Below are 21,835 nucleotides of genomic sequence, written 5' to 3'. Positions count from 1 at the left end.
GGCTCTGTGCATCACAAAGTCTCCCTCTGTGCTTTCCATCGACCTTCTCCCCCTCTGGGTTCCTGCCTTTCCCTCCCCTGGTGGCTCTGCTCTCCAGCTTGAGCGGTGAGGGCAAGCGGAGCTGCCGGCTCCCTAACGCTAACCGCCCCCTCCAGGACCCTGGGCTGCGGGCTCCGTGCCTGCGGTCCCTCCGAAGTGATGCTCCCTCCTCACGCCCCTTCCTCAGCTCCTCGCAGCGCTTTCCTCCCCCCCGAAACACCCTCAGGCGAGGACCGACAGCCAAATTCACAGCTAGAAGAAGCGATTGGAAGCCCGCCCTGGAGGCAGGGAGCCCCAGCCCGGCGTCGTCCCTTGGCCCCGTCGGCAGCGCCGGCAGCGCCGCGGCGCCTGCGGGCGTGGGGCAGGGATGGCAATAAAAATAGAGGCAGCGTTCCTCGGCCACCGCGGCCCCCAGCCGCAGCCCAGCCACCTGCGGGGCCTTTTGCTTCCCAGCGCCCTGACCTCACTGAGTCACGGGGGCTGGCAGCAGGGAAAGGCTGAGGAGACAGCTGCAGCTCCTTCTGCAGCTCCCTGGCCATTTTTAGAAGCACTTCCCTCCCCCCCCCCCCCCCCCCCCCTTCCTCCCCTCCTCTTCCTCCCAAAAGTAATGTGATGGGCCCGCACATTTTCCAGGATAAAGTTTCCTTGGCCCTGGGAGCTGAGCTGTGCCTCCTGCCCCGGGCATGGGCCCCTGTTAACACTTCACCTCCCAGCAGAGCCTCTCGAGCTCTGCAGATGGCTGTGCCCTGCAAAGGATGAGCTGAGCTTGGGCTTGGCCAACGCTCCTCCATCCTCCCTTTAGGAGGTGGGAGCAGGAGGTGTTGCTTGGCTGGAAAAGCCAACTCCTGCCTCCAGGGCAATCATTTACAGTGGAGCAAAGATACTTTTGCCTTCCATGGAACCACAGAATCAGCCAGGTTGGAAAAGACCTCAGAGATCATCAAGTCCGACCCATCACCCAACACCTTCTAATCAACTAAACCATGGCACCAAGTGCCTCATCCAGGCTCCTCTTAAAGCCCTCCAGGGATGGTGGCTCCACCACCTCCCTGGGCAGCACATCCCAATGGCCAACCTCTCTTGCTGGGAAGAATTTCTTCCTAACATCCAGCTTAAACCATTCCTGCAGGAACTGCTGCCACAAGCCTCTCTTTTCCTGGCTCATCACCCTCTGGGCCTGTCCAGAGGTCCCTCAGTGCTGAGGTTTGTGTGGCTGTGAGTCTACAGCCTGCAGCCTGGTTCCCTAAATGATGAAGATGTGAAGTTGGGCAAGGAGAGCAAACCTCTTCCTCTTTCATTTTATTGCAACTTATTTTTCTAGAGGAATGTTTTATATGTATGTTTTTCCCCTTTTTTAACCCCAAGAAAGTCCCCCACCAGCATGAGTAACCCTGCTTCTTGGCTTTCATTTGCAGGTCCCCAACCCACCTGAAGCAAGATGTCTGAGTAAGTTCCCATTTTCCTTCCTGCCCTGAAGACCTTTTTGCTCCACCACCACCAACTTGTGGTGCTTGTTCCCAACGAGGGTTGCTAACTGCCTTTTCCTCTCCCCTTTCTCTCCCTTCCTTTCCTTGCCCACCTCGCTCCTCCTGAGCAGTGACGAGGTAAGTGTGTCTCACTGGGGTTTGTTTATCCAGGATGCTCCTGGCGGCCATCCTGGCTTCATCAGTCCGCCTTAGCACAAGGCGCCTGGAGGAGGGGCAGGGAGGATGGTTCACGGCGAGGCTTTGCTGCTGACACCTCCTGGTAAAGATGGGAAGCAGAGGAAAAAGTCCCTCCTGAAGGTCTTTTCTGCCTCCCGGCTTGGAAGGAGATGTTTGGTTTTCCTGTCCTGCTTCCCCAGCCAGCCACGAGATGGTGCTGGGAAGGCAGTGGTGCAGAGCAGCTCCTCTTCCATCATAGGATCACAGAATTGTCAGGGTTGGAAGGGATCTCAAGGCTCAGCCAGTCCCAACCCCCTGCCATGGCCAGGGACACCTCACACTACAGCAGGTTGCTCACAGCCACCTCCAGCCTGGCTGCAAACACCTCCAGGCATGAGGCTTCCACCACCTCCCTGGCACCTCTGGAAGAGGCAGTGAAGAAGCCATTGCTTGGGAAGGAGGTGGCTGGCTCAGGTGGAGGCTTCTGCCCAGCTGGCATCTGGGTTTGCCTTGGATGGAGAGCATTTTCCTCTCAACTTATACACAAGCTGGAGCAGCTTAGGCATGGGAGCCTGAATTTTGACATGGAGGCTGTCAGCTAAACCAGCTCAGGTATAGAATTGAATCAGAGAATTGTTAGGGTTGGAAGGGATCAGCCAGCTCCAAGCCCCTGCCATGGCCAGGGACACCTCACACTGCAGCAGGTTGCTCACAGCCACCTCCAGCCTGGCTGCAAACACCTCCAGGGATGAGGCTTCCACCACCTCCCTGGGCAACCTGTGCCAGGCTCTCGCCACCCTCATGGGGAACAACTTCTTCCTCACAGCCAATCTCAATCTCCCCATTTCTAGTTTTGTTCCATTCCCCCCAGTCCTATCCCTCCCTGACACCCTCAAAAGTCCCTCCCCAGCTTTCTTGGAGCCCCCTTCAGATACTGGAAGGCCACAATCAGGTCACCCACCTACCACCCAGCATCACCTCATCCTTCCCTACACCTGGCCCCTCATTTTCTGCCCTCTGAGCACCTCCAAATCACTCTTCAAAGGCAATCCAAGGGAGAATCTAGATCCAGGGGAGCATGAGCAGGGTGGAGGCTGCATCCCTAGCAGGCTGCATCCCTAGCAGGCTGCACCCCTAGCAGGTTGCATCCCTAGCAAGCTGTCCCTGCAGCAGGGCTGGGCTCAGTGCCTGGGGGGGATTGGCTGAGGAAATGCCAGGGGAAGGTGTGGGAGGGTTGTGTGTGGCTCTGTCACTCCATCTCCTCTCAGCAAGCTGCTTCATCCCTGCTTGCCACCTCCCCATATGTCCAAAACTCTTTGAGCTCCAGCTTGTCCTCGCTGAGAGAAAAGAGGATTCCAGGGACATGTGGAAACTCCACAGTCAGGTGCTGAAGTGCCACAGGTGCCTTTGTTGCCCCATCAAGCAGTGCCCCCAGAAGAGGCTGGCAGGGCACTCTGCTGAGGCTCCAGTGCTCAGGTGGAGGAAAAGCCCTGGGCTGACGATGCTCAAGGCATCTACTGGCTGGTGGCCCACGCCTGGCTGCACAGGAGCAAATCCTGCTGTCAGTGCTGCTCTGCACCCCTGAGCTGGCTGCCTTTGCTCTGCAGAGCCCTCCAGCCCTGTCAGAAGGTCCTGAGCACCATTTGCATAGGCAAAGCACGTCCCATTTTGCTGCATTCTGCTCTGCAGGTCCTTATCCACTTCCTCCTCTGTGCAGCACAGACTCACAGCCAAGAGCTGCCTTCTGCTCCCCCTCCATGGCCTGTCAGAGGCCAGGGTGTGCTTCCCCAGCACCAGCCACGCTCAGCCTGGCTTGGCCTTCTGGGTGTGACACCAAGGAAGCAGCAGCAATGCAGCAGCACCTCGGAGCTGTGGCTTCTTTAATCGACAGGAGACTTGTCCCTGCTGCTCCAGCTCCTCCTGGGGGCAGAGCAGCAGGTTTGGGCATCCCAGATTATTGCTCTCCTGCCTTGCATCTTGCAAGAGGTGGCTTTCCACCTCTCCTGCCCAGAGCAGCATTCCAGCTGTGAGGAGCCTCCTTCAGACCTGTGCTGGGTCTTTCCAGCTCCAAGAAACTGCACAGCCTTTGTGTATCCATCTTCCTGGCTGCCCATCTCACTGGGTGTGCTATAACCCACCCCAAAATCCCCCTGACAGCTCCCCAGTGCCCAGGGACATTGGGGCCATTAGCTTGAGTGCAAAGCAGAACAAACATCTGAGGGAAGAGGCAAGCAGAGAAGAGGCTAAGAGTGCCAAGGAGCCACTTTGGAAGTTGTGTTTTATATGCATGTCTTCAAGCTGGCCTTGATGGATCTTGAAGACCTCTTCCAACCAACACAATTCTATGATTCCAAGCCCATCACCCTGATTATCTCCTGCTGAGGCACTTGGTAGGTTTGAGCTGCTGGGTTCAGCTAGGGAGCTTTGAGTGCCCCTGCTTTGGGGACCCACAGCGTGTCAAGCCATCCATCCTGGCTGGAGGCAGCTCCCTGGCAGGGCTGCAGGGCCTTGGTGGGCTGTGGAGGGGGAAGGGCAAGGCAAGGGGAAGGGGCACCCAATGAGCTGCTTTCCAACCTGCTTTTCTCTGCTTCCTCCCCCCTGCAGAAAAAGAGGAGGGCAGCCACTGCCCGCCGGCAGCACCTGAAGGTAAATGGCGCTGCTGGGGCTGGGGGAGCTACATCCAGAGCTGTCCTGCTCTTGGCACTCTCCCTGCTGGAAGAGGTCACACTGTGGAAGCCCTCCACCCCACACTCCTGACTGGCTGCCCACCAGCATCCTTGCTTGGAGGTGCTGGTATTGATGGGGAGGTCCTCGAGTTGCCTCTCTATCAGGGCTCTCCCTCCCTTGCTGATCCTCTCACCTTCCTCCCTTGCCTCCACCCCGTGCTGACCATTGTCCTGGTGCCTTCCAGAGTGCTATGCTCCAGCTTGCTGCCACTGAAATAGAAAAAGAAGCAGCTGCCAAAGAAGTGGAAAAGCAGAACTACCTGGCTGAGCATTGTCCTCCTCTGTCGCTCCCAGGATCCATGCAGGAACTTCAGGTAAAGGCTTCTTGAACCCTTTCACAGAAAGGATTTGGTTCCAGCCCAGAGGATCTAGATTGGCTTTCCCCATCTTGACCACCTTCTCACCTGGAGCTGGCTGGATGTGGAACTGAGCTGAGAGGCAGCTGGGGTCACTGCAAAAAAATGAGGGAAGAAGAAGGGCTCTGGCTGGTAGGGAGGCTTCATTTCAATCAGTGTGCTGAGGCAGCCCTTGCATGAGGCCAACAGCAAGGAGACCAAGAGCTGGCCTGCACCCACCCTTTGCCACCTGGTGGTCACCCTGTCCAGTCATCTGGACTGAGGTCTTCCAGAGCCAGAGCAGTTAGGAGGGAGGAATCACACCTGTGGGTCCTAGCAGCCACCATCCCTCTTTGCTTTCCCTCCCAGGAGCTGTGCAAGAAGCTTCATGCCAAGATAGAGTCAGTGGATGAGGAGAGGTATGACACAGAGGTGAAGCTGCAGAAGACAACCAAGGAGGTGAGTTTCCCTTTAGGGGAGTCTCCAGCCTGCTGTGGTGGGCTGAAATTAGCCCACTCCACCCCCACCCCCAACCAATTTGAGAGAATTACCCCCCCCAAAATAACAATTGCCAGCCCAGCTCAGTTTGGGGAGGAAGCAAATGAAACTGCAAGCCAGAAACATGAAATGCAATGCATGGGTACAAAACATGCAAGAGATGCACAACAGAGATACCTTTACAATTTATAAGCAACACAGAAACTCCTCAGAACCCCCTGGATGGATCCAGGGGACCTGTTCACCTCCTCCCCAACTCCCTCCCTCCTTTCTGTTACCTCACAGAGTAGTCAAAACAGAGACCCTCTGGCAAGGCCATCTGGTATTGATGGGGAGCTCCCTGAGTTGCCTATCAGGGCTCTTCCTCCCTTGCTGATCATCTCACCCTCCTCCCTTGCTGATCATCTCACCTTCCTCCCTTGCTGATCATCTCTACCTTGCTGATCATCTCACCCTCCTCCCTTGCTGATCATCTCACCCTCCTCCTTTGCTGATCATCTCACCCTCCTCCCTTGCTGATCATCTCACCTTCCTCCCTTGCTGATCATCTCACCTTCCTCCCTTGCTGATCATCTCATCTTCCTCCCTTGCTGATCATCTCTACCTTGCTGATCATCTCACCCTCCTCCCTTGCTGATCATCTCACCCTCCTCCCTTGCTGATCATCTCACCCTCCTCCCTTGCTGATCATCTCACCCTTCTCCCTTGCTGATCATCTCACCCTCCTCCCTTGCTGATCATCTCACCTTCCTCCCTTGCTGATCATCTCATCCTCCTCCCTTCCCTCCACCCCATGCTGACCATTGTCCTGCTGCCTTCCAGAGTGCTATGCTCCAGCTTAGAGTTGGGAGCTGCTGGGAGTTGGGAGCTGTTGGGAGCTGTTGAGAGTTAAGAGTTGAGAGTTAAGAGTTGAGAGTTAAGAGTTGCAAGCAGAAGCAAAAGGAAAAGAGAGCAAAGTGGCCTCTGCTCTCTGTTCCCCTTAGCAATCCAGTGAACTCTATAGACTGTGAGGTGTCCCTGGCCATGGCAGGGGGTTGGAACTGGATGATCCTTGAGGTGCCTTCCAACCCTCACAATTCTTTTCCTTTCACACCCCACGGTTGTTCATTTCACTTCTTCGCGGTCAGGGACGGGGCTAAAGCTCCCCCTTCAAACTTCAACACCTACCCCACGCTGCATGGGTCCAGCTCACAGAACTCAGGCCCCTCTCTTTCTCCCCCCCTCCCCTGGTTTTTATCCCCCTGCAGCTGGAAGACTTGAGCCAGAAGCTGTTTGACCTGAGGGGCAAGTTCAAGAGGCCACCTCTGCGCAGGGTGCGCATGTCCGCCGATGCCATGCTGCGAGCCCTGCTGGGCTCCAAGCACAAGGTCTGCATGGACCTGCGAGCCAACCTGAAGCAAGTCAAGAAGGAGGACACTGAGAAGGTACTCCTCACCTCCCCTCTGTGCCCAGACACAAGCTGGCCCCCCTAGTTTGGGGATGGGACGGAATGGAATGGAATGGAATGGAATGGAATGGAATGGAATGGAATGGAATGGAATGGAATGGAATAGAATAGAATAGAATAGAATAGAATAGAATAGAATAGAATAGAATAGAATAGAATAGAATAGAATAGAATAGACCAGGTTGGATAAGACCTCAGAGATCACTGAGTCCAACCTATCACCCAGCACCATCTGATCAACTCAACCATGGCACCAAGTACCCCATTCAGTCTCATCCTAAACACCTCCAGGGATGGGGACTCCACCACCTCCCTGGGCAGCACATCCCAATGGCCAATCTCTCTTGCTGGGAAGAATTCCTTCCTCACCTGCAGCCTGAACCTCCCCTGGCACAGCTTGAGACTGTGTCCTCTTGTTCTGGTGCTGCTTGCCTGGGAGAAGAGACCAACCCCCCCCAGCTACAACCTCCCTTCAGGGAGTTGTAGAGAGCAAGGTCTCCCCTGAGCCTCCTCTTCTCCAGGCTCATCAACCCCAGCTCCCTCAGCCTCTCCTCACAGGGCTGTGCCCCAGACCCCTCCCCAGCTTTGTTGCCCTTCTCTGGACACCTTCCAGCATCTCAACATCTTTGCTAACCTGAGGGGCCCAGAGCTGGACACAGGACTCGAGGTGTGGCACAGACCACACTGAGCCTCTGCCTCCCTGTGTCAGAGACCTTTCCCCACTCCCTTCTCGCTGCTCAGCATTTCCCCCTCTGCTACCCCTGCTCTCGAAAAAGGGAGGTGCAGCTCAAACGAGTGCATGGTGTGGGTGGGGTTGGGGTCATCTAGATGACACAGGGTGGGTGGACAGGTGAGGAAGGGTGGGTTCTCACCCCCTGGGGCACCACCCTCACCCCCACCCCCCCTCCCCATCCCTCCTCCAGGAGAAGGACCTCCGCGATGTGGGTGACTGGAGGAAGAACATCGAGGAGAAGTCTGGCATGGAGGGCAGGAAGAAGATGTTTGAGGCTGGCGAGTCCTAAGCACCTGCCTCTCCACACCCATCCTCTGCCCCCCTCTGGGCTGGGGGGCACCTCCTGGGCGCCGTTTCCCCCCGGGTGTGTGCAGAGCTGCGTGGCAGCAGCGGTGTAAATAAAGCTTTGGCAGGACAGGAGGAGGTTGCCGCCTGCGGGGCTGGGCCTCAGCCTGCGCCGGGGGTGCCCAGGAAGGGCTTCCCCCACTGCGGGGGTCCTGGGGGGGATATGGAGGCTTTGGTGGGGTCTGTGCTGCAGGGATGGGGGAAACCTCTCTGGTGTTGACCCCCCTCCAAAGCTGGGGATGCTCATCCCTCTGGTTGTGAGGAGGAAGTAGTGAGGCCACCATATTCTTCTGGCATCCTGTTCTAGGCTGTGCCACTGGCTCCTGGGCATGTCCTTCTCCAGTGATGAAGAGACCAAGCCCCAGCAAGTGCTGCAGAACCTCCACCCCTGGTGGTAACAGCAGGAAGCTATGGGGAAGGAGCAGAGCTGGGAAGGGAGTTCAGGGCTGAAGCAGAGCCTTTGGCTCCGCTGGGCTTGCAGAGGTCAGGACGACCTTGGCAGCTTCCACAGCAGCACCTTGGTACTGGTGCAGGATGCTGGGATATAGAGGTGCTGGCTGTGCCCAGAGCAGTGTGGGCAGCTTGGGGACTGGTGGGTTTCCCCTCTCCCTGCCATGCTGGGGGATCCCCATGCCCCTTCTTTTCCTCTTGGGCGACTTCAGCGCTTCCCAATCTCAAGCTGCCAACGGAGGCAAAAACCTTAAAACAGCCCCAAGGGTTTCAGGAACCCCCAAAGCCCCACATCTGCCTCCCTCTGCTCCTCTCCCATCCCCCCCAAACCCTCAGCCCCTGCAGTTTCCGGCCCAGCTCACTTCTGCTGAGCACAGGAAAAGCGAAACCCGGCAGCACCCTCACTCTGGAGCTGCCTGCGGGGCCACCACGCCGCCTGGGGAGAAGATGTCAGACTCAGAGGGGTGCCAGGAGGGTGCAGAAGCTGTGACCCAAGTGGAAGACCCTGGGGAGAGTGAGAGGTGAGGCCTGGAGACTCCATACCCCAGTGCCACAGCTGCCTTCCAGCCCTGGGAAGGTGGGAGGCTGGGGAAAAGGGAGGGCGATGGTGGGAGAGGAGGATGTGTGGTCACAAAGAGTGCCTGCCCTAGGTGTGACCCTGCTTTAGCACTGGGGATGGGCTCAAGCATCTCCAGAGGTCCCTTCCAACCCCTCCCATCCTGGGAGTCTAAGATCCATGAGGCTGGCATGGGTGAGATGCTCCTGCAGGCTTTGGACACGGTGTTCCAGCCAGGGAGAGACTTAGACACACTAAAGCTCTCATCAGAAGTGGCTGGGGGGCATGGAACAAAACCAGAAATGGGGAGATTGAGATTGGATGTCAGGAAGAAGTTGTTCCCCATGAGGGTGGTGAGAGCCTGGCACAGGTTGTCCAGGGAGGTGGTGGAAGCCTCATCCCTGGAGGTGTTTGCAGCCAGGCTGGAGGTGGCTGTGAGCAACCTGCTGCAGTGTGAGGTGTCCCTGGCCATGGCAGGGGGGTTGGAGCTGGCTGAGCCTTGAGGTCCCTTCCAACCCTGACAATTGTATGATCAAAGCCCTTGGGAGGGGGCTGATAAGTGGAGAACCACAGCTCCAGCAAGGGTCCTGGCAAGCTGGACCAGCTGAAGTCAGCTCCATCCTTAAGATCAGTGAGGGGAGACCAGCTGTGTCCTCTCCTTGCAGTGACCACTGGGCTCAGCTCATTTCCTGCTGTGCTCCCCCATGCCCCCAGCTGGATTGACCTTCCAGTGTCTCAGCCTAACTGCTGCAAGGTTCAGAGATGGCTTTGCTCTGCTTTGTGGCTTTGTCATCAGCAGGCATGGTACAATTTGGGGTCTGATCACTCCCATGTAGTTCTCCGGGGTGGGTTAAGAGGGAGATCAGCAGGCAGAGACCACATCTGTCTGCGGTGGAAGCAGAGAGAGGGAGAAGTCCCAGCAGTGGACTGAGCATCCAGGGAGCTTGGGAGGTTGCCTGATTTCAATCCTAGGGAGCTTGGAGGGTTGTCTGATATCCCTCCTCCAGCTTCAAAGCTTGCATTAGCATTTCTCTCCCAGGCTTCTAGCAGGCAGCACAGTTCATGTTGATAGGGACCCCCTGCCTTTGATGACAACCAGAGGAGCAAGGTGTGACATCTCCTGTCACTGCAGAAAGTGCCTTGGCTGACACTTGACAGCAATTAGCCCTGGCTGAAGGCTTCACTGGGGAGCTTCAAAAGGTGCTGCAAGGCTCCCTGCACCACTCTGCCGAAACAAAGGGGAAGCCTTGGCTGCTGGGGGAGCTGCAGAGGTCCTCAGCATGGTGTTTCCAGCACTACCCAGCCTGGCTCAGCTCACCTTGCAGGTTCTGGAGGTGGCCCAAGGCAGTGGAACCTTCCTGTTCCCCTCTTGCTGTGGTGCAGTCATGTGCCAGAGCCAAGGGTGGGGACTGCTGGTGGGGCTGAGGTATCTTGTTGCCTTTGTTGTCTCCTGCTGGACTCCACCTGTCTGGAGGGGTCTGTTGTGTAGGACTCCAACTCTTAGACCCACTGGACACGTGCAGGTGTGAGTGCTGAGGGCAGGGTGGCTGGCACACACACTCATGGAATCCCAGCGTGGTGGGAGGTGGAAGGGACCTCTGAGACCACCCTCTGCCACAGCAGGGACACACACAGCAGCTTGCCCAGGGCCACAATGCCCAGGTGGGGTTGGAAGCTCTCCAGAGAAGGAGCCTCCACAACCCCTCTGGGCAGCCTGCTCCAGGGCTCTGCCACCCTCACACCAAAGAAGTTTCTCCTCCTGTTCAGATGGAACCTCCTGGGTTCCAGTTTGTGGCCCTTGCCCCTTGTCCTCTCCCTGGGCACCACTGCCAAGAGTCTGGCTTTTACTGGCACTGCTTGAGACCTGGGCTCTGGTGGTTTCCACTCCTGAAATGGAGGCAGGAAGTGTTTACTTCTTCTTGTGGGGTGACTTCTTCTCACCCCGTGGCTAGCTCGGCTCTCTGATATCCTCTCCTTGAGGACAAAGCTCTTGTCACGCTGCCCTGGCTATGAGCAGTGCCAGGACAGTGCTCCTAAGTGAGCTGGGGCTGTGAGCAGGGAGTCCTGTGATGGAGCTGCCAGGAAAGCAAACCCCCAGACTCTCTGTGTAAATGCACCCTGAGGAGATATGGGAAGAGGAGGGGGCTGCAAGAAAGCTGGGGAGGGACTTGTGAGGGTGGCAGGGAGGGATAGGACTGGGGGGATGGAGCAAAGCTAGGAATGGGTGGATTCAGATTGGATGTCAGGAAGAAGTTGTTGCCCATGAGGGTGGTGAGAGCCTGGCACAGGTTGCCCAGGGAGGTGGTGGAAGCCTCATCCCTGGAGGTGTTTGCAGCCAGGCTGGAGGTGGCTGTGAGCAACCTGCTGCAGTGTGAGGTGTCCCTGGCCATGGCAGGGGGTTGGAGCTGGCTGAGCCTTGAGGTCCCTTCCAGCCCTGACAGTTCTCTGATTCTATGGTCCTCTTCTCCCTGAGCTCTTAGACAAGGGGCTGGCTTCTCCCAAGCTTCCCCCATCTCCTTCCTTCTGGGACTTCCCACTCTGGAAGCTGCAGGGAGCCCTTGGCAAGCCCATGTATGGTCACCTCCTGGGGAAGAGGCTCTGGTGTCCTAGCAAGCCCCAAGCCTTTTCTTTGCCACGTCTGTCCCCAGCTGTCTTGAATTCCCCAGGTCCTTAGGGGAGTCTCCAGGGCCCTGGCCAGGATGAGTGCTGTTGCTAAGTATACCCCAGGGTGGAAGGAGGTTGCCTGGGAAAACTGATCCATGGAGAATCTTTGCACCCCTCAAGGCACCAGATTCCTTGGGGTGGGGGAGGGCTGGAAGGATGGCTGCTCCCTGCTCCCTGGTCACAGTTTGCCCCAGCTGGGCTCACTGAAGTGGAAAAAGAGCAGGGAAAGGAGCAGGGGAGGCCAGATGGATGATTTAATGAAGCTGGGCAACACTTGAGCCTTTCCAAGTTGGCCATAGGTGCTCTGGCAGGGACCCCAAGACCCAGCTCTAATTATAGGCAGGTGGCAGGTGCCTTCACTGCCCCTTTCTCCTTGGAGGAAGAGAACACAGCCACCAAAGCAGCCTGGCCTTGCCTCTGAGCTTATTTTGGGACCTAAAGCCATGGGGCTGGTGGGTGGTGTGTCAAAGCAGAGGACTGCCCAGCAGCTTTCCTTTGGGCTTCACTGGGTTGGTCACCACAGAAGGCTCTCTGCTGGCTGCTCTGAAGCCTCTGGGGGCAAAAGCCTGGCTCTGAAGCCCGTGGGAATCTCTTGCACCCTGGAATTTGGGGAGACCTGGCTGTGGGGGAGGCTGGGCTGGCTGTCCCCTGTTGGGACCACCCTGGGGGCTGCCAGGAGAAGGATTTTGCCAGAGCAGCCTTGCTGGGCTGGGGCCATAAAGCATTTCTGCAGGCTGGGCAGGTCTGGAGCTCCTTCTCTGCAGGAAGCAGGGCAGAGGGTCAGGCTGCACCCCTTGGACACCCAACCCCGCTGCGGGGGGAGGCCTCCCTTAGCTGCACCCCACGAGGGGGCGAGCTCTGCCTGGCCTGGCCTGTCCAACGGCAGCAGCAGACCTGCAGCAGTCAGCAAGGGGGAGCTGCCCAGGCAGAGCCTTGTGGCCAGCGTGGGGCTCTATGGCTTGCACGGAGCAAGGCAGCAAGCCCCTGGGCTCGAAGGGTCCCCCAGGGAGAGCTGCTACCAGGGGATACCACAGTGGGATCCTGCCCCTGGGGCAGCTCAGGGGCTGTTTGCAGCCATGGATTCAGCTGTGTGGGGCTTGCCCAGGGGCGCTGCAGCTGAAACAGGACAACTGCTGCTCCCAGTCAGGGGCTGCTAGGCTCCTAGGACCACAATCTCTCTCTGCCTGGCACTGCAGACCTGCTGTGGTCCTCAAGAGCTGGGTGATCTCATGGGGAAGTGTTTAAGGCCAGGCTGGGTGAGGCTTGGAGCAACCAGACCGAGCAGAAGGTGTCCCTGCCTGTGGCAGGGGCATTGGAACTCGGTGATCATTAAGGTCTCTTCCAACTCTTCCATTCTATGATTCTATGGCACTGGACCCCTGTGGCATCTGCCAGGCTTTGCCACGTGTCTTAAGTCACCCAAGGCAGCCTCAGTGCCACTTGTCTCCTGTGTTTGGGTAGCTGAATTGCTTCCCAAGTCACCTGGGGAGCAGAGAACCACTGCTGAGGTAGGAGCCAAACCCTCCTGAGGCTTGGCCAGGTGGCTCAGCCTGGCTGGGTGCTGCCAGGAGGCTCAGCCAGGAATGGGTTAAGAAGCCCCTCTTGGAGCCTGGGAGTGTTTTCCCTGCCAGTCTATCCATCCTAACACACACCAGATGTGAGAGGCAGCCACTGCAGTGCCTTAATCCCAGGTTTCAGCACTCAGAGTTGTCTTTGTCATGGGCAGCTCTGCAGCAGCAGCTTGCTGGGGGCTCCACCACTGCTTGTGCAACGCCTGAGCAGGGAGGCTGGCAGCTCCCATCCTCTGCAGGAGAACTTGCAGCCAGGCAGGATGAAATATCTCCTGGTATTTAATGCTGGTTTAAATGAGGCCCTCCTGGGACTGTCAGCAGAGCTGCTGCTGGTAGCTCCATCTTGAGTTATATGGGGTGAGAACACAGGAGCTGCTTGGGCTCCCCTCAGGGGAGTGGTGGTGCTTCATACCAGCCTGATGTGTCTGGGAATTGTGCAGGGAATACATGGACAAAGAGAAAAAGGCCTGAGCAAAGCCAGCTGGGCTCACTGATGACTGGAAATGGCAGTCAGAGGCTTCTGGTGTTAGCCTGCTGGGTGACTTGCACCTGGTGGGCTGAAAAGTTGGAGTCCCTGGTCTGAGATGTGCAAAACTTGGCTTACTTGGCTCTCATTTTGCCTGGCTTGCTCCTGCTGCTGCACAGATGTGAATTGTCCAAATGCTTTTGCTGGTGCACATCTGGGAGCTGCCAGCCCAGAGCCAGCCCTGTCCTGGGCTGATCCCCAGCACTGTGGGGCAGCAGGGGCAGGGAGGGGACTCTGCCCCTCTGCTGGGCTCTGCTGAGACCCCCCTGCAGTGCTGGGGGCAGCTCTGGAGTCCTCAGGACCTGTTGGAGTGTGGCCAGTGGAGACCACAGCAATGATGGAAGGCTGGAAGCCCTCTGCTACGTGGCCAGGCTGAGAGAGTTGGAGTTGTTCAGACTGGGGACAAGAAGGCTCCAGAGAGACCTTCTGGTGGCCTCTCAGTGCTTAAAGGAGCTGATCAGAAAGCTGGGGACAGGCTTTGGAGCAGGGCTGTTGTGACAGGACTAGGGGTGATGGTTTGAACTACAAGAGGGAGAGCCAGACTGGAGAGATGAAAGAGATGTTTGCCACTGAGGGTAGTGAGAGCCTGGTTCAGGTTGCCCTGAGAGGTGGGAGAGGTCCCATGCCTGGAACCACTGCAGGTCAGGTTGTCTGGGGCTGTGAGCAACCTGCTCTAGTTGGGGATGTGCCTGCTGACTGCAGAGGGGTTGGACTGGATGACTTCCAAAGGTCCTTTCCATCACAAACCAGTCTGGGATTCCACCCTCTGTGCTGTCCCCCTGCCTGCCCCGCAGCTGGGCCACTCTGCATCAGCAGAGCTCTTCTGCTCAGATGCTCCTGTGGAGGAGAGACCCTTTGCTAGGGATGGCCTCTGCAGTAGCCCCTCTCCCAGCTCCAGGTACCTGCTGGTGCCAGGATGTGCAGTGCCCTTTGGTCAGGCCCTCGGCAGGCAGCTCGGCTCTCCGGTGTGCTGCTGCCTGCTTTGGTGCTGCAGCAGCACTCGCCTTCCCGCTGAGAGCCTGCTCAGAGCCATTAGCATCGACCGCCCCTGAACTATTGACAGATCCCAAGCAGCAACGACTGCCAGCTCTCTGGGAGGGCCAAAGTTCCCTCCCCAGGAAAAGTGAGGGCAGTAATTATTGTCTCTTAAACTAAGTGCCTCCTTGCGGTTGCCACTGAGCCGACTGCAGCCTGAGCTGAGCTGAGGACAGGCTCTTGTGACACACAGGCTGTGCAGCCCAGCTCTGGTGGGGCTTCTCCTTCCTTGGGCTGGCATTTGCCACTTCTGCTGCTGCTTATCTGCTCCAGTTGCCATCTCCCTGCACACAGCTTGTGCAGAAAGGCTCAGCTGAACCTAGTGGAGGGCTTACAGAGTCATAGAATTGTCAGGGTTGGAAAGGACCTCAAGGAGCAGCCAGTTCCAACCCCCCTGCCATGGCCAGGGACACCTCACACTGCAGCAGGTTGCTCACAGCCACATCCAGCCTGGCTGCAAACACCTCCAGGGCTGAGGCTTCCACCACCTCCCTGGGCAACCTGTGCCAGGCTCTCACCACCCTCATGGGCAACAACTTCTTCCTCACATCCAATCTCAATCTCCCCATTTCTGGTTTTGCTCCATCCCCCCCAGTCCTATCACTCCCTGACACCCTCCAAAGACCCTCCCCAGCTTTCTTGGAGCCCCCTTCAGCTACTGGAAGGCCACAATAAAGTGGCCTTCCCTTTGGAGCATCAGTGACTGTCCTGCTCCTTGATGGAGGCACGTGGTGGTCTTCAGGCCTTTTGGATACATGATGATGCTTTTGCCTGTCCTGTCATCACAGCTCCCATCTCTGGTAAGGGAGACCTGGAGAAGAGGAGGCTCAGGGGAGACCTTCTTGCTCTCTACAACTCCCTGAAGGGAGGTTGTAGCCAGCTGGGAGGTGGTCTCTTCTCCCAGGCAGCCAGCACCAGAACAAGAGGACACAGTCTCAAGCTGTGCCAGGGGAGGTTTAGGCTGGAGGTGAGGAGAAAGTTCTTCCCAGCAAGAGAGACTGGCCATTGGGATGTGCTGCCCAGGGAGGTGGTGGAGTCCCTGTCCCTGGAGGTGTTTAGGAAGAGCCTGGCTGAGGCACTTGGTGCCATGGTTGAGTTGCTCAGATGGTGTTGGGTGATAGGTTGGACTTGATGATCTCTGGGATCTCTTCCAACCTGGTTAGTTCTGTGTTTCAGTGACATTGGCAAGCTGATCAGAGGCCTTTCCCCAGGACAGGGTCCAGCTTGGAAGATGATGCTTGGAGGGGGTTCCCTACCCATCAGCCTACCCTGAGCCCAGCTGCAGCGAGCAGCCCAGCAGCCTGAGGCAGGGCTTCGTGGTTGCTAAACCTGCTTGTGTTGCACAATGTGGTGCTGCATCAGAGCCCTCCAGCCAGCCACAGATGAGCTAATGAGTTTATATTGGGCAGAAGCTTTATTTCACTTCTTGAAAGCTGTGCTGGTCAGCTGAGCATGGCTGGGACACAGGGCTGGCCTCACACAGCAGTTCCTTCCTGCAAGCCTAGCAACCAAATGTGTCACAGAATCAGCCAGGTTGGAAAAGACCTCACAGATCATCAAGTCCAACCTAGTACCTAACACCTGACACCTCCTAACAACTAAACCATGGCTCCAAGGGCCACATCCAAGCCTTTTGTGAGCACCTCCAGGGATGGGGACTCCACCACCTCCCTGGGCAGCACATTCCAATGGCCAATCTCTCTTGCTGGGAAGAACTTTCTCCTCACAGCCAGCTTAAACCTCTCCTGGCACTGCTTGAGACTGTGCCCTCTTGTTCTGGTGGTGGTTGCCTAGGGGGAAGAGACCAACCCCCTCCTGGCTACAACCTCCCTTCAGGTAGTTGTAGAGAGCAAGAAGGTCTCCCCTGAGCCTCCTCTTCTGCAGGCTAAGCAACCCCAGCTCCCTCAGCCTCTCCTTGGCTGGCTTTGGGTGATGCTTAAGCACATCACACTGATGCCACTTGGTGAGAGAAGGTGGTGGGGACCTCCCCCTCTGGGCTGTGGGGGCCTCCCCTCTAGGTTGTGCTCCTCTTATGCTACACATGGGAGACATCTGAAGGTGTCTTCAGCTGCCCAGTGTCCTTCTAATCCACACAGCCATAACCAAGGCCATTTATTTGATGTTCAAAGTTCAGACTCATTCAGCATCTTTCCAATCCCTGATGACCAAAGGTTCAGGAGGTTGCTGCAAGGCAATGGGATGCTCTCAGGTCCTTTTGAGGCACCTACAGTGTCTGCAGGTGGGGGACACTGGAGGTGTTCAAGCCCAGGCTGGATGAGGCTCTGGCCAGCCTGATCTAGTGTGGGGTGTCCCTGCCCATGGCAGGGGGGTTGGAACTAGATGATCCTTGTGGTCCCTTCCAACCCTGACTGATACCATGGTACTGTGGCACACTCACACAACCTCTAGGGCTTCTTCACCCTGGAGGGAGCCTTTTGCCCTACTTCTTGGCCCAAGGCATCCCAAAGAGCTGGAGCTGGCCTCTTCAGGGCCAATAGTTGTCCTTTTGTCCTGTAGTGACCCTCTCTCACGGGCTGGGAGTGTCTTATCTGCAGCCATTGTTTTGTCTTCCTGCCTCTTTCCCAATGGCTCTGTTGATTTAACCTACTCTATAGATACGGTGCAGGAACCCTGCTGGCTCGACCTGCTGGCCCAGCTGCACGCCTCCAGGGCCTGGCTGAGTCACTTGGCCTTGGCCCTGGTCTGTAACAGCCCGGGTGGCAGCTCAGCACATCGCTCAGGTGGTCTCTCCCCCTGTTTGCACAGCACAGAGCACAGCTGATCTCCTGGCTGTCCCAGTTAATGGTTAACAGCACCTCTCTCTGCTTCCCTCCTCCCCCCTTGGGTAAACCCAGCTCTTGGACATTTCTTTTGCTCCCTTTTCCCTTGGTCCTCTCATCCTCTGTCCTCATTTGTGCCACCCCTGGAGCAGAAGCACCTGAGCTTGTGTCTTCCCCTCAGCAGGGGATGAAGCCAGCTCTTGGCACGTTAGGTTTGTGGATGTGGACCCTTGAAGAGCACCACAGGGAGTGGGGTGAAGGTGAGGGGCAGCAACAGGGCAGAGGAAGAAGGATGCTCCTTCCAGACCCAGCTTCCTTTCCCTCTCCTTTCTGCCTCTTTGGATGCCACAGGAGCAGAGTCATCCCTGATCCCAGGCCAAGTGCTTCAGACTTGGTCTGAGGTGGTGTTTGTTGACTCTTTGAACCTCACCCCCGGTGATACATGGTCTCCATGGTGCTCCTCTGACTGCGTGGGCCAGGCCAAAGCTCTGAGCCAAGACAGCTCCTGCCTACAGCACCCCCTCCCTGAACCCCCATGGGCTCACACATGGGCTTGGGAGCATCTCCTCCTGACTCATGGCCAGGGCAGAGGAAGTCTTGCTGGGGAGCATCACTTGGACTGGGCTCTTTCCCCTGCAGCCAGAGCTGATTGCAGGGGAGCAGAGTCCTGCCCCAGTGACAGCTCACTGCTGGAGCTTGGAGCTGCTGTGGTGTGAAGGAGACAATGTGCCACTTCTGGCTGTGAGACACCCTGCTTCCTTGGGATTATCTCTGCTTTGGCCTCTGGATTTGGCTGCCAAAAAGGGAGTGCAGGCAGAGGAAGCTGGGCTGAGCTAGCTGGGAATGAGGGATGGAGGAAAGGCAGGCAAGCCCTGTCTGTGTAAAGCACACCATCTACACAGCTGATGGAGCAACTGGTGTGCCCCTGCTGCTGAGCTGGGCCTTCCAGTAGGCTGGGATGTCTGCCAGGCTGCTTTCAAAGTGGGGGTTGTGTGGGCATGGTGGACAGAGAGAGAGAGAGGCTGTGGAGGTGTTGGGCTGTGGAGAGAGGTTTGGGACAGTAGGGGTCAGGATCCATCACTTCAAAGGCAAACCAGAGACCCCCATCTACTCCATCGTCCTGCTGGGGGAGGTGCAGGGTCCCCAGCTGGGAAAGGGCTGCCTGAAAAAGTGAGGCTGTGCCTCTGAGACCGCTTTCTCGAGGTGGAATCTGCCATGTAGGCAGGGGCCTCTGGAAACCACGCTGGCAGCACCTTAGAGGGCTGCCCCTCCAGGCAGCTGGAGGTTGGGGCTCATGCTGACAGCACTTTGCATCCCAGGAACAGCAGAGAAATTCGGTTCTCTGGCAGCAGGATGAGAGCCTTTCTCTCTCTCTCTCTTTTTTTCCCCCTCCTAGACCATGTGTCAGCCTCCAACTGATTTTGCAAGCAGCCCTACATAGCAGAGTGATTGTGTAATTAACAGGAACTGGGGCAGCCCCACGTCCCTGGGCCTCCCACCCTCCTCCTGCAGCGATGGAGACGCTCACTCTGTCCCACCACCTCGCCTCCTCTGCTTGCCCCACGCCTGGGGAGCTCCCTGGGGGGGGGTGTTCTGGGTGCTCCCCACACCCCTGCTCCTCTAGGGGGTTCGTGGGGGCTGCTGCAGGGATGTGACGGCGGAGCTTCGCCCCTGCCAAAAGCCCAACAGATGAATCGATTCTTTGTCTCTCTTCCTGTGTCTGCTGTGCTCCTGCCTGCTTCCTGCTGGGACCAGGAGGTTTGTTTCTGTGGAAGGGTTCGAGCAGCTGTGGGGCTGATGCTGACCTTGCTGGTGGTGGGTCCGTGGTGTGGCTCAGATGGATGCACCTGGGCCTGGCAGCGAGCGAGGGGAGCAGAGGGGACCGGAGGTGCTTCTGCCCTGCCGAGTGACGAGGAGGAGTTTCCCCTGCAGCGCTCCTGGCCCTGTGGTTCATCAGGCCCAGCCTTGGTGCTCTTGGATAGTGGGTCTAAGGTCCCCTGTGTCAGTGCACAGCTCCTTTCCTCCTTGCAAGCTGTGATTTTGAGTCAGAGGGTCCTGCTCGGCTCTCTTGCCATGGTCCTGCAGGAGCCTGCTGCTGCTGGAGGAGGAAGGATGTTTGCTTCTCATGTCTGACGTCTTTCTCCAAGATGAAAGCCAGGAGAAGGGCAAGAAACCTTCCCCAGAGGTCAAGTAGCACAACCACCTTGTGCAGGCAGGAGGATTTTCCAGGCAGAGTGCAGTACTTAGGGGATGCCTCCCTGCAGGAGCCTGCTGCCTGTTGGGCCTCCTTTCCTCACTCTTTCACTGCTGGTGTCTCTGAAAGATCTTAGCACCTTAGACCAGCAAGATCTAATGTCATGACCTCTCTCTGGTCCTGGATTTCATCAGCCAAGGCATGGTTTGTGTCAGCCTTGATCAGTGGAGGTCCCCATCGCTGAGAAGCTTGGGGGGCAGCCATCTGCCAAGGGCTTGAAAGGTGAGGTGCTCCTGCTGGCATCTTCCAGGAGATCAACCCAAGCGTGGTGGCAAGGCTGGGGGAACCAACAGCTTTCCCCTCTGCTGTTTGCGTGGAGAATCTCACCTCTGCTCCTCAGCAATGCCTTCCCCGCTCCCCACACCCAGCAGGCTGCTGCCTCCCCCCGGTGGCAGCGGCTGCATTCCTCCCTGCCCCTCCTCAGCTCCCCGCGGATCGCTCGGCATCCCTGCCTGAAACCAGCGTGCTGCTGGGATTTCACCCAGCCCCCGGTGTGCTGCTGGCCCGTGGCTGCTCCCTGTGTCTCTGCCTGCCCAGGGCTCCTCTGTCTCGCATCCTTGGCTGGCTGGAGCATGGGAAGCACTGGCAGGCTTGGGCTGAATCTCTCCAAGAAGAAAACCCTGTGGCTGCATGGAGCCAACAGGAAGGTTCACATGCTTCAACTTAATTACTCCTGTGAGTACTTGCAGGGCTGGGACAGGCTCTCTTTCAGCAGCAGAGGCTTTTTGTGGTGGCTCTCTTGCACCTTCTCACCCAAGAAATGTGGAGTCTGAGCAGCCCACAGGGCGAGGCCAGCATCAGTGCCTGTGCTGAGTGAGTTTTGCTGATCCTCACCACTTAGGGGAAAAAAGAAAGGAGTTGTTTTGGGATGAAGAGCTGGAGGGAAGGAGGGAAGGCACCTCCTTCTGCTCTGGCCTTAATGCACTTCCCTTTTGTGGAGATTCCTGGGTGCATTTCATGGGTGACTTCCCCATTGCAGCTTACAAGGTGGCAAGAAATGCTTCTGCAGAGGTGTGTGGGAGGAAAGATGTAAATGAGATGAGAAGGACTGAAAGCAGAAGGAAGGTAAGGGTCTAAGCAGAGTGGCCACGTCTGTAATGCAAGGTCCAATTCTGGGTTCCCCAGCCCAGCAGAGACAGGGAACTACAGGGGAAAGTCCAACAGAGATGGCCACAAAGATGCTGAGGGGCCTGGAGCAGCTCTGTGAAGAGGAAAGGCTGAGAGCCCTGCCTGGGGATGTTGAGCCTGGGGAAGAGCAGCCCCAGAGGGGATCTGAGCACTGCTTGGCAACAGCTAAAGGGTTGGGGGCAAGAGGCTGGGGCCAGACTTCAGTGGTGCCCAGGGACAGGACAAGAGGCAATGGGAACAAACTGGAAGCCAGGAGGTTTAGTTGATTAGATGGTGTTGGGTGATAGGTTGGACTTGATGATCTGGAAGGTCTTTTGTAGCCTGGTTAATTCTATTCTATTCTATCTGAACAGGAAGAAAATCTTCTTTGGTGTGAGGGTGCTGGAGCCCTGGAGCAGGCTGCCCAGGGAGGTTGTGGAGTTTCCTTCTCTGGAGAGATTCCAAACCCACCTGGCCATAGTGCTCCTGGCCAAGCTGCTGTGGGTGCCCTGCTGCAGCATGGAGGGTTGGGCTGGATGATCTCCAGAGGTCCCTTCCAACCCCTACCAGCCTATGTGATTCTGATCCCACCTCAGACACAACCAGAGGACTATTTCCACATGCCATAGGGTAACGTGGCCGGGCCATGAGTACCATGATGCTCAAGGGTGAGGTAGGGCTGGAACTTGCTGTTGGTTTGGTATGGCAGCAGAGCTGTTCCCCACATGTGGACCAGGAGGTGCAGAGCAGGGAAGAAAACTCCTTCCATGAGGATGTAGCATGAAGAGCAATCACCTGAACCACGGTGGATGGGCACTGTGGTTGAGCAGGGAGCTATGTTGTCAGTCCTCCATCCAACTCACTCCTGTCATCTCCTGAGCTATCAATGTTTTATGGAAGCAAGCCAGAGGATTTGTTTGTTGTTTGGGTTGGGCTTTGGGTTGTTTTTTGGTGGTGGTTGGTTTGTTTGTGGGTGTTTTTTTTTCCCTCCTCTTGCCCAATTTGATGGCTGGGGAGGCACAGGAGGCAGGGGAGGCACAGGAGGCAGGGGAGGGGAAGGTTTGGGAGCAGAAGCAGGTTGCACATTGCTTGCCTGCCCAAGGCTGCAGCCCAGTGACTCCCCCTC

General features: G+C 57.1%; 2 protein-coding genes across 3 annotated transcripts in view; both read left to right on the top strand.

Moving 5' to 3' along the window:
* Nucleotides 1-1,677: 1,677 nt before the first annotated feature.
* TNNI2 (troponin I2, fast skeletal type) lies at nt 1,678-7,775 on the top strand. The gene is made up of 6 exons (XM_054171706.1): nt 1,678-1,758; nt 4,101-4,328; nt 4,594-4,722; nt 5,113-5,202; nt 6,489-6,665; nt 7,612-7,775. Exons 1-6 carry the CDS (start codon nt 1,678-1,680, stop codon nt 7,708-7,710), a joined length of 804 nt encoding a protein of 267 aa, XP_054027681.1. The 3' UTR covers nt 7,711-7,775.
* An 804-nt stretch (nt 7,776-8,579) lies between these two features.
* The window catches only part of LSP1 (lymphocyte specific protein 1), a 67,307-nt gene continuing 54,051 nt past the window's right edge, over nt 8,580-21,835 (top strand). Inside the window, exon 1 of one of the 2 annotated variants that reach the window (XM_054171735.1) lies at nt 8,580-8,737. In XM_054171735.1, coding sequence (XP_054027710.1) covers nt 8,664-8,737 — 74 coding nt within the window. In that variant the 5' untranslated portion in view covers nt 8,580-8,663. The remainder of the gene's footprint in view (nt 8,738-21,835) is intronic. The other variant, XM_054171734.1, reaches the window with a different exon arrangement.

The sequence above is a fragment of the Dryobates pubescens genome, chromosome 22, assembly GCF_014839835.1.
Source record: "Dryobates pubescens isolate bDryPub1 chromosome 22, bDryPub1.pri, whole genome shotgun sequence".
Taxonomy (NCBI): domain Eukaryota; kingdom Metazoa; phylum Chordata; class Aves; order Piciformes; family Picidae; genus Dryobates; species Dryobates pubescens.
The sequence above is the reverse complement of the archived record's forward strand: the minus strand, read 5'-3'. Positions and strand labels throughout refer to the sequence as shown.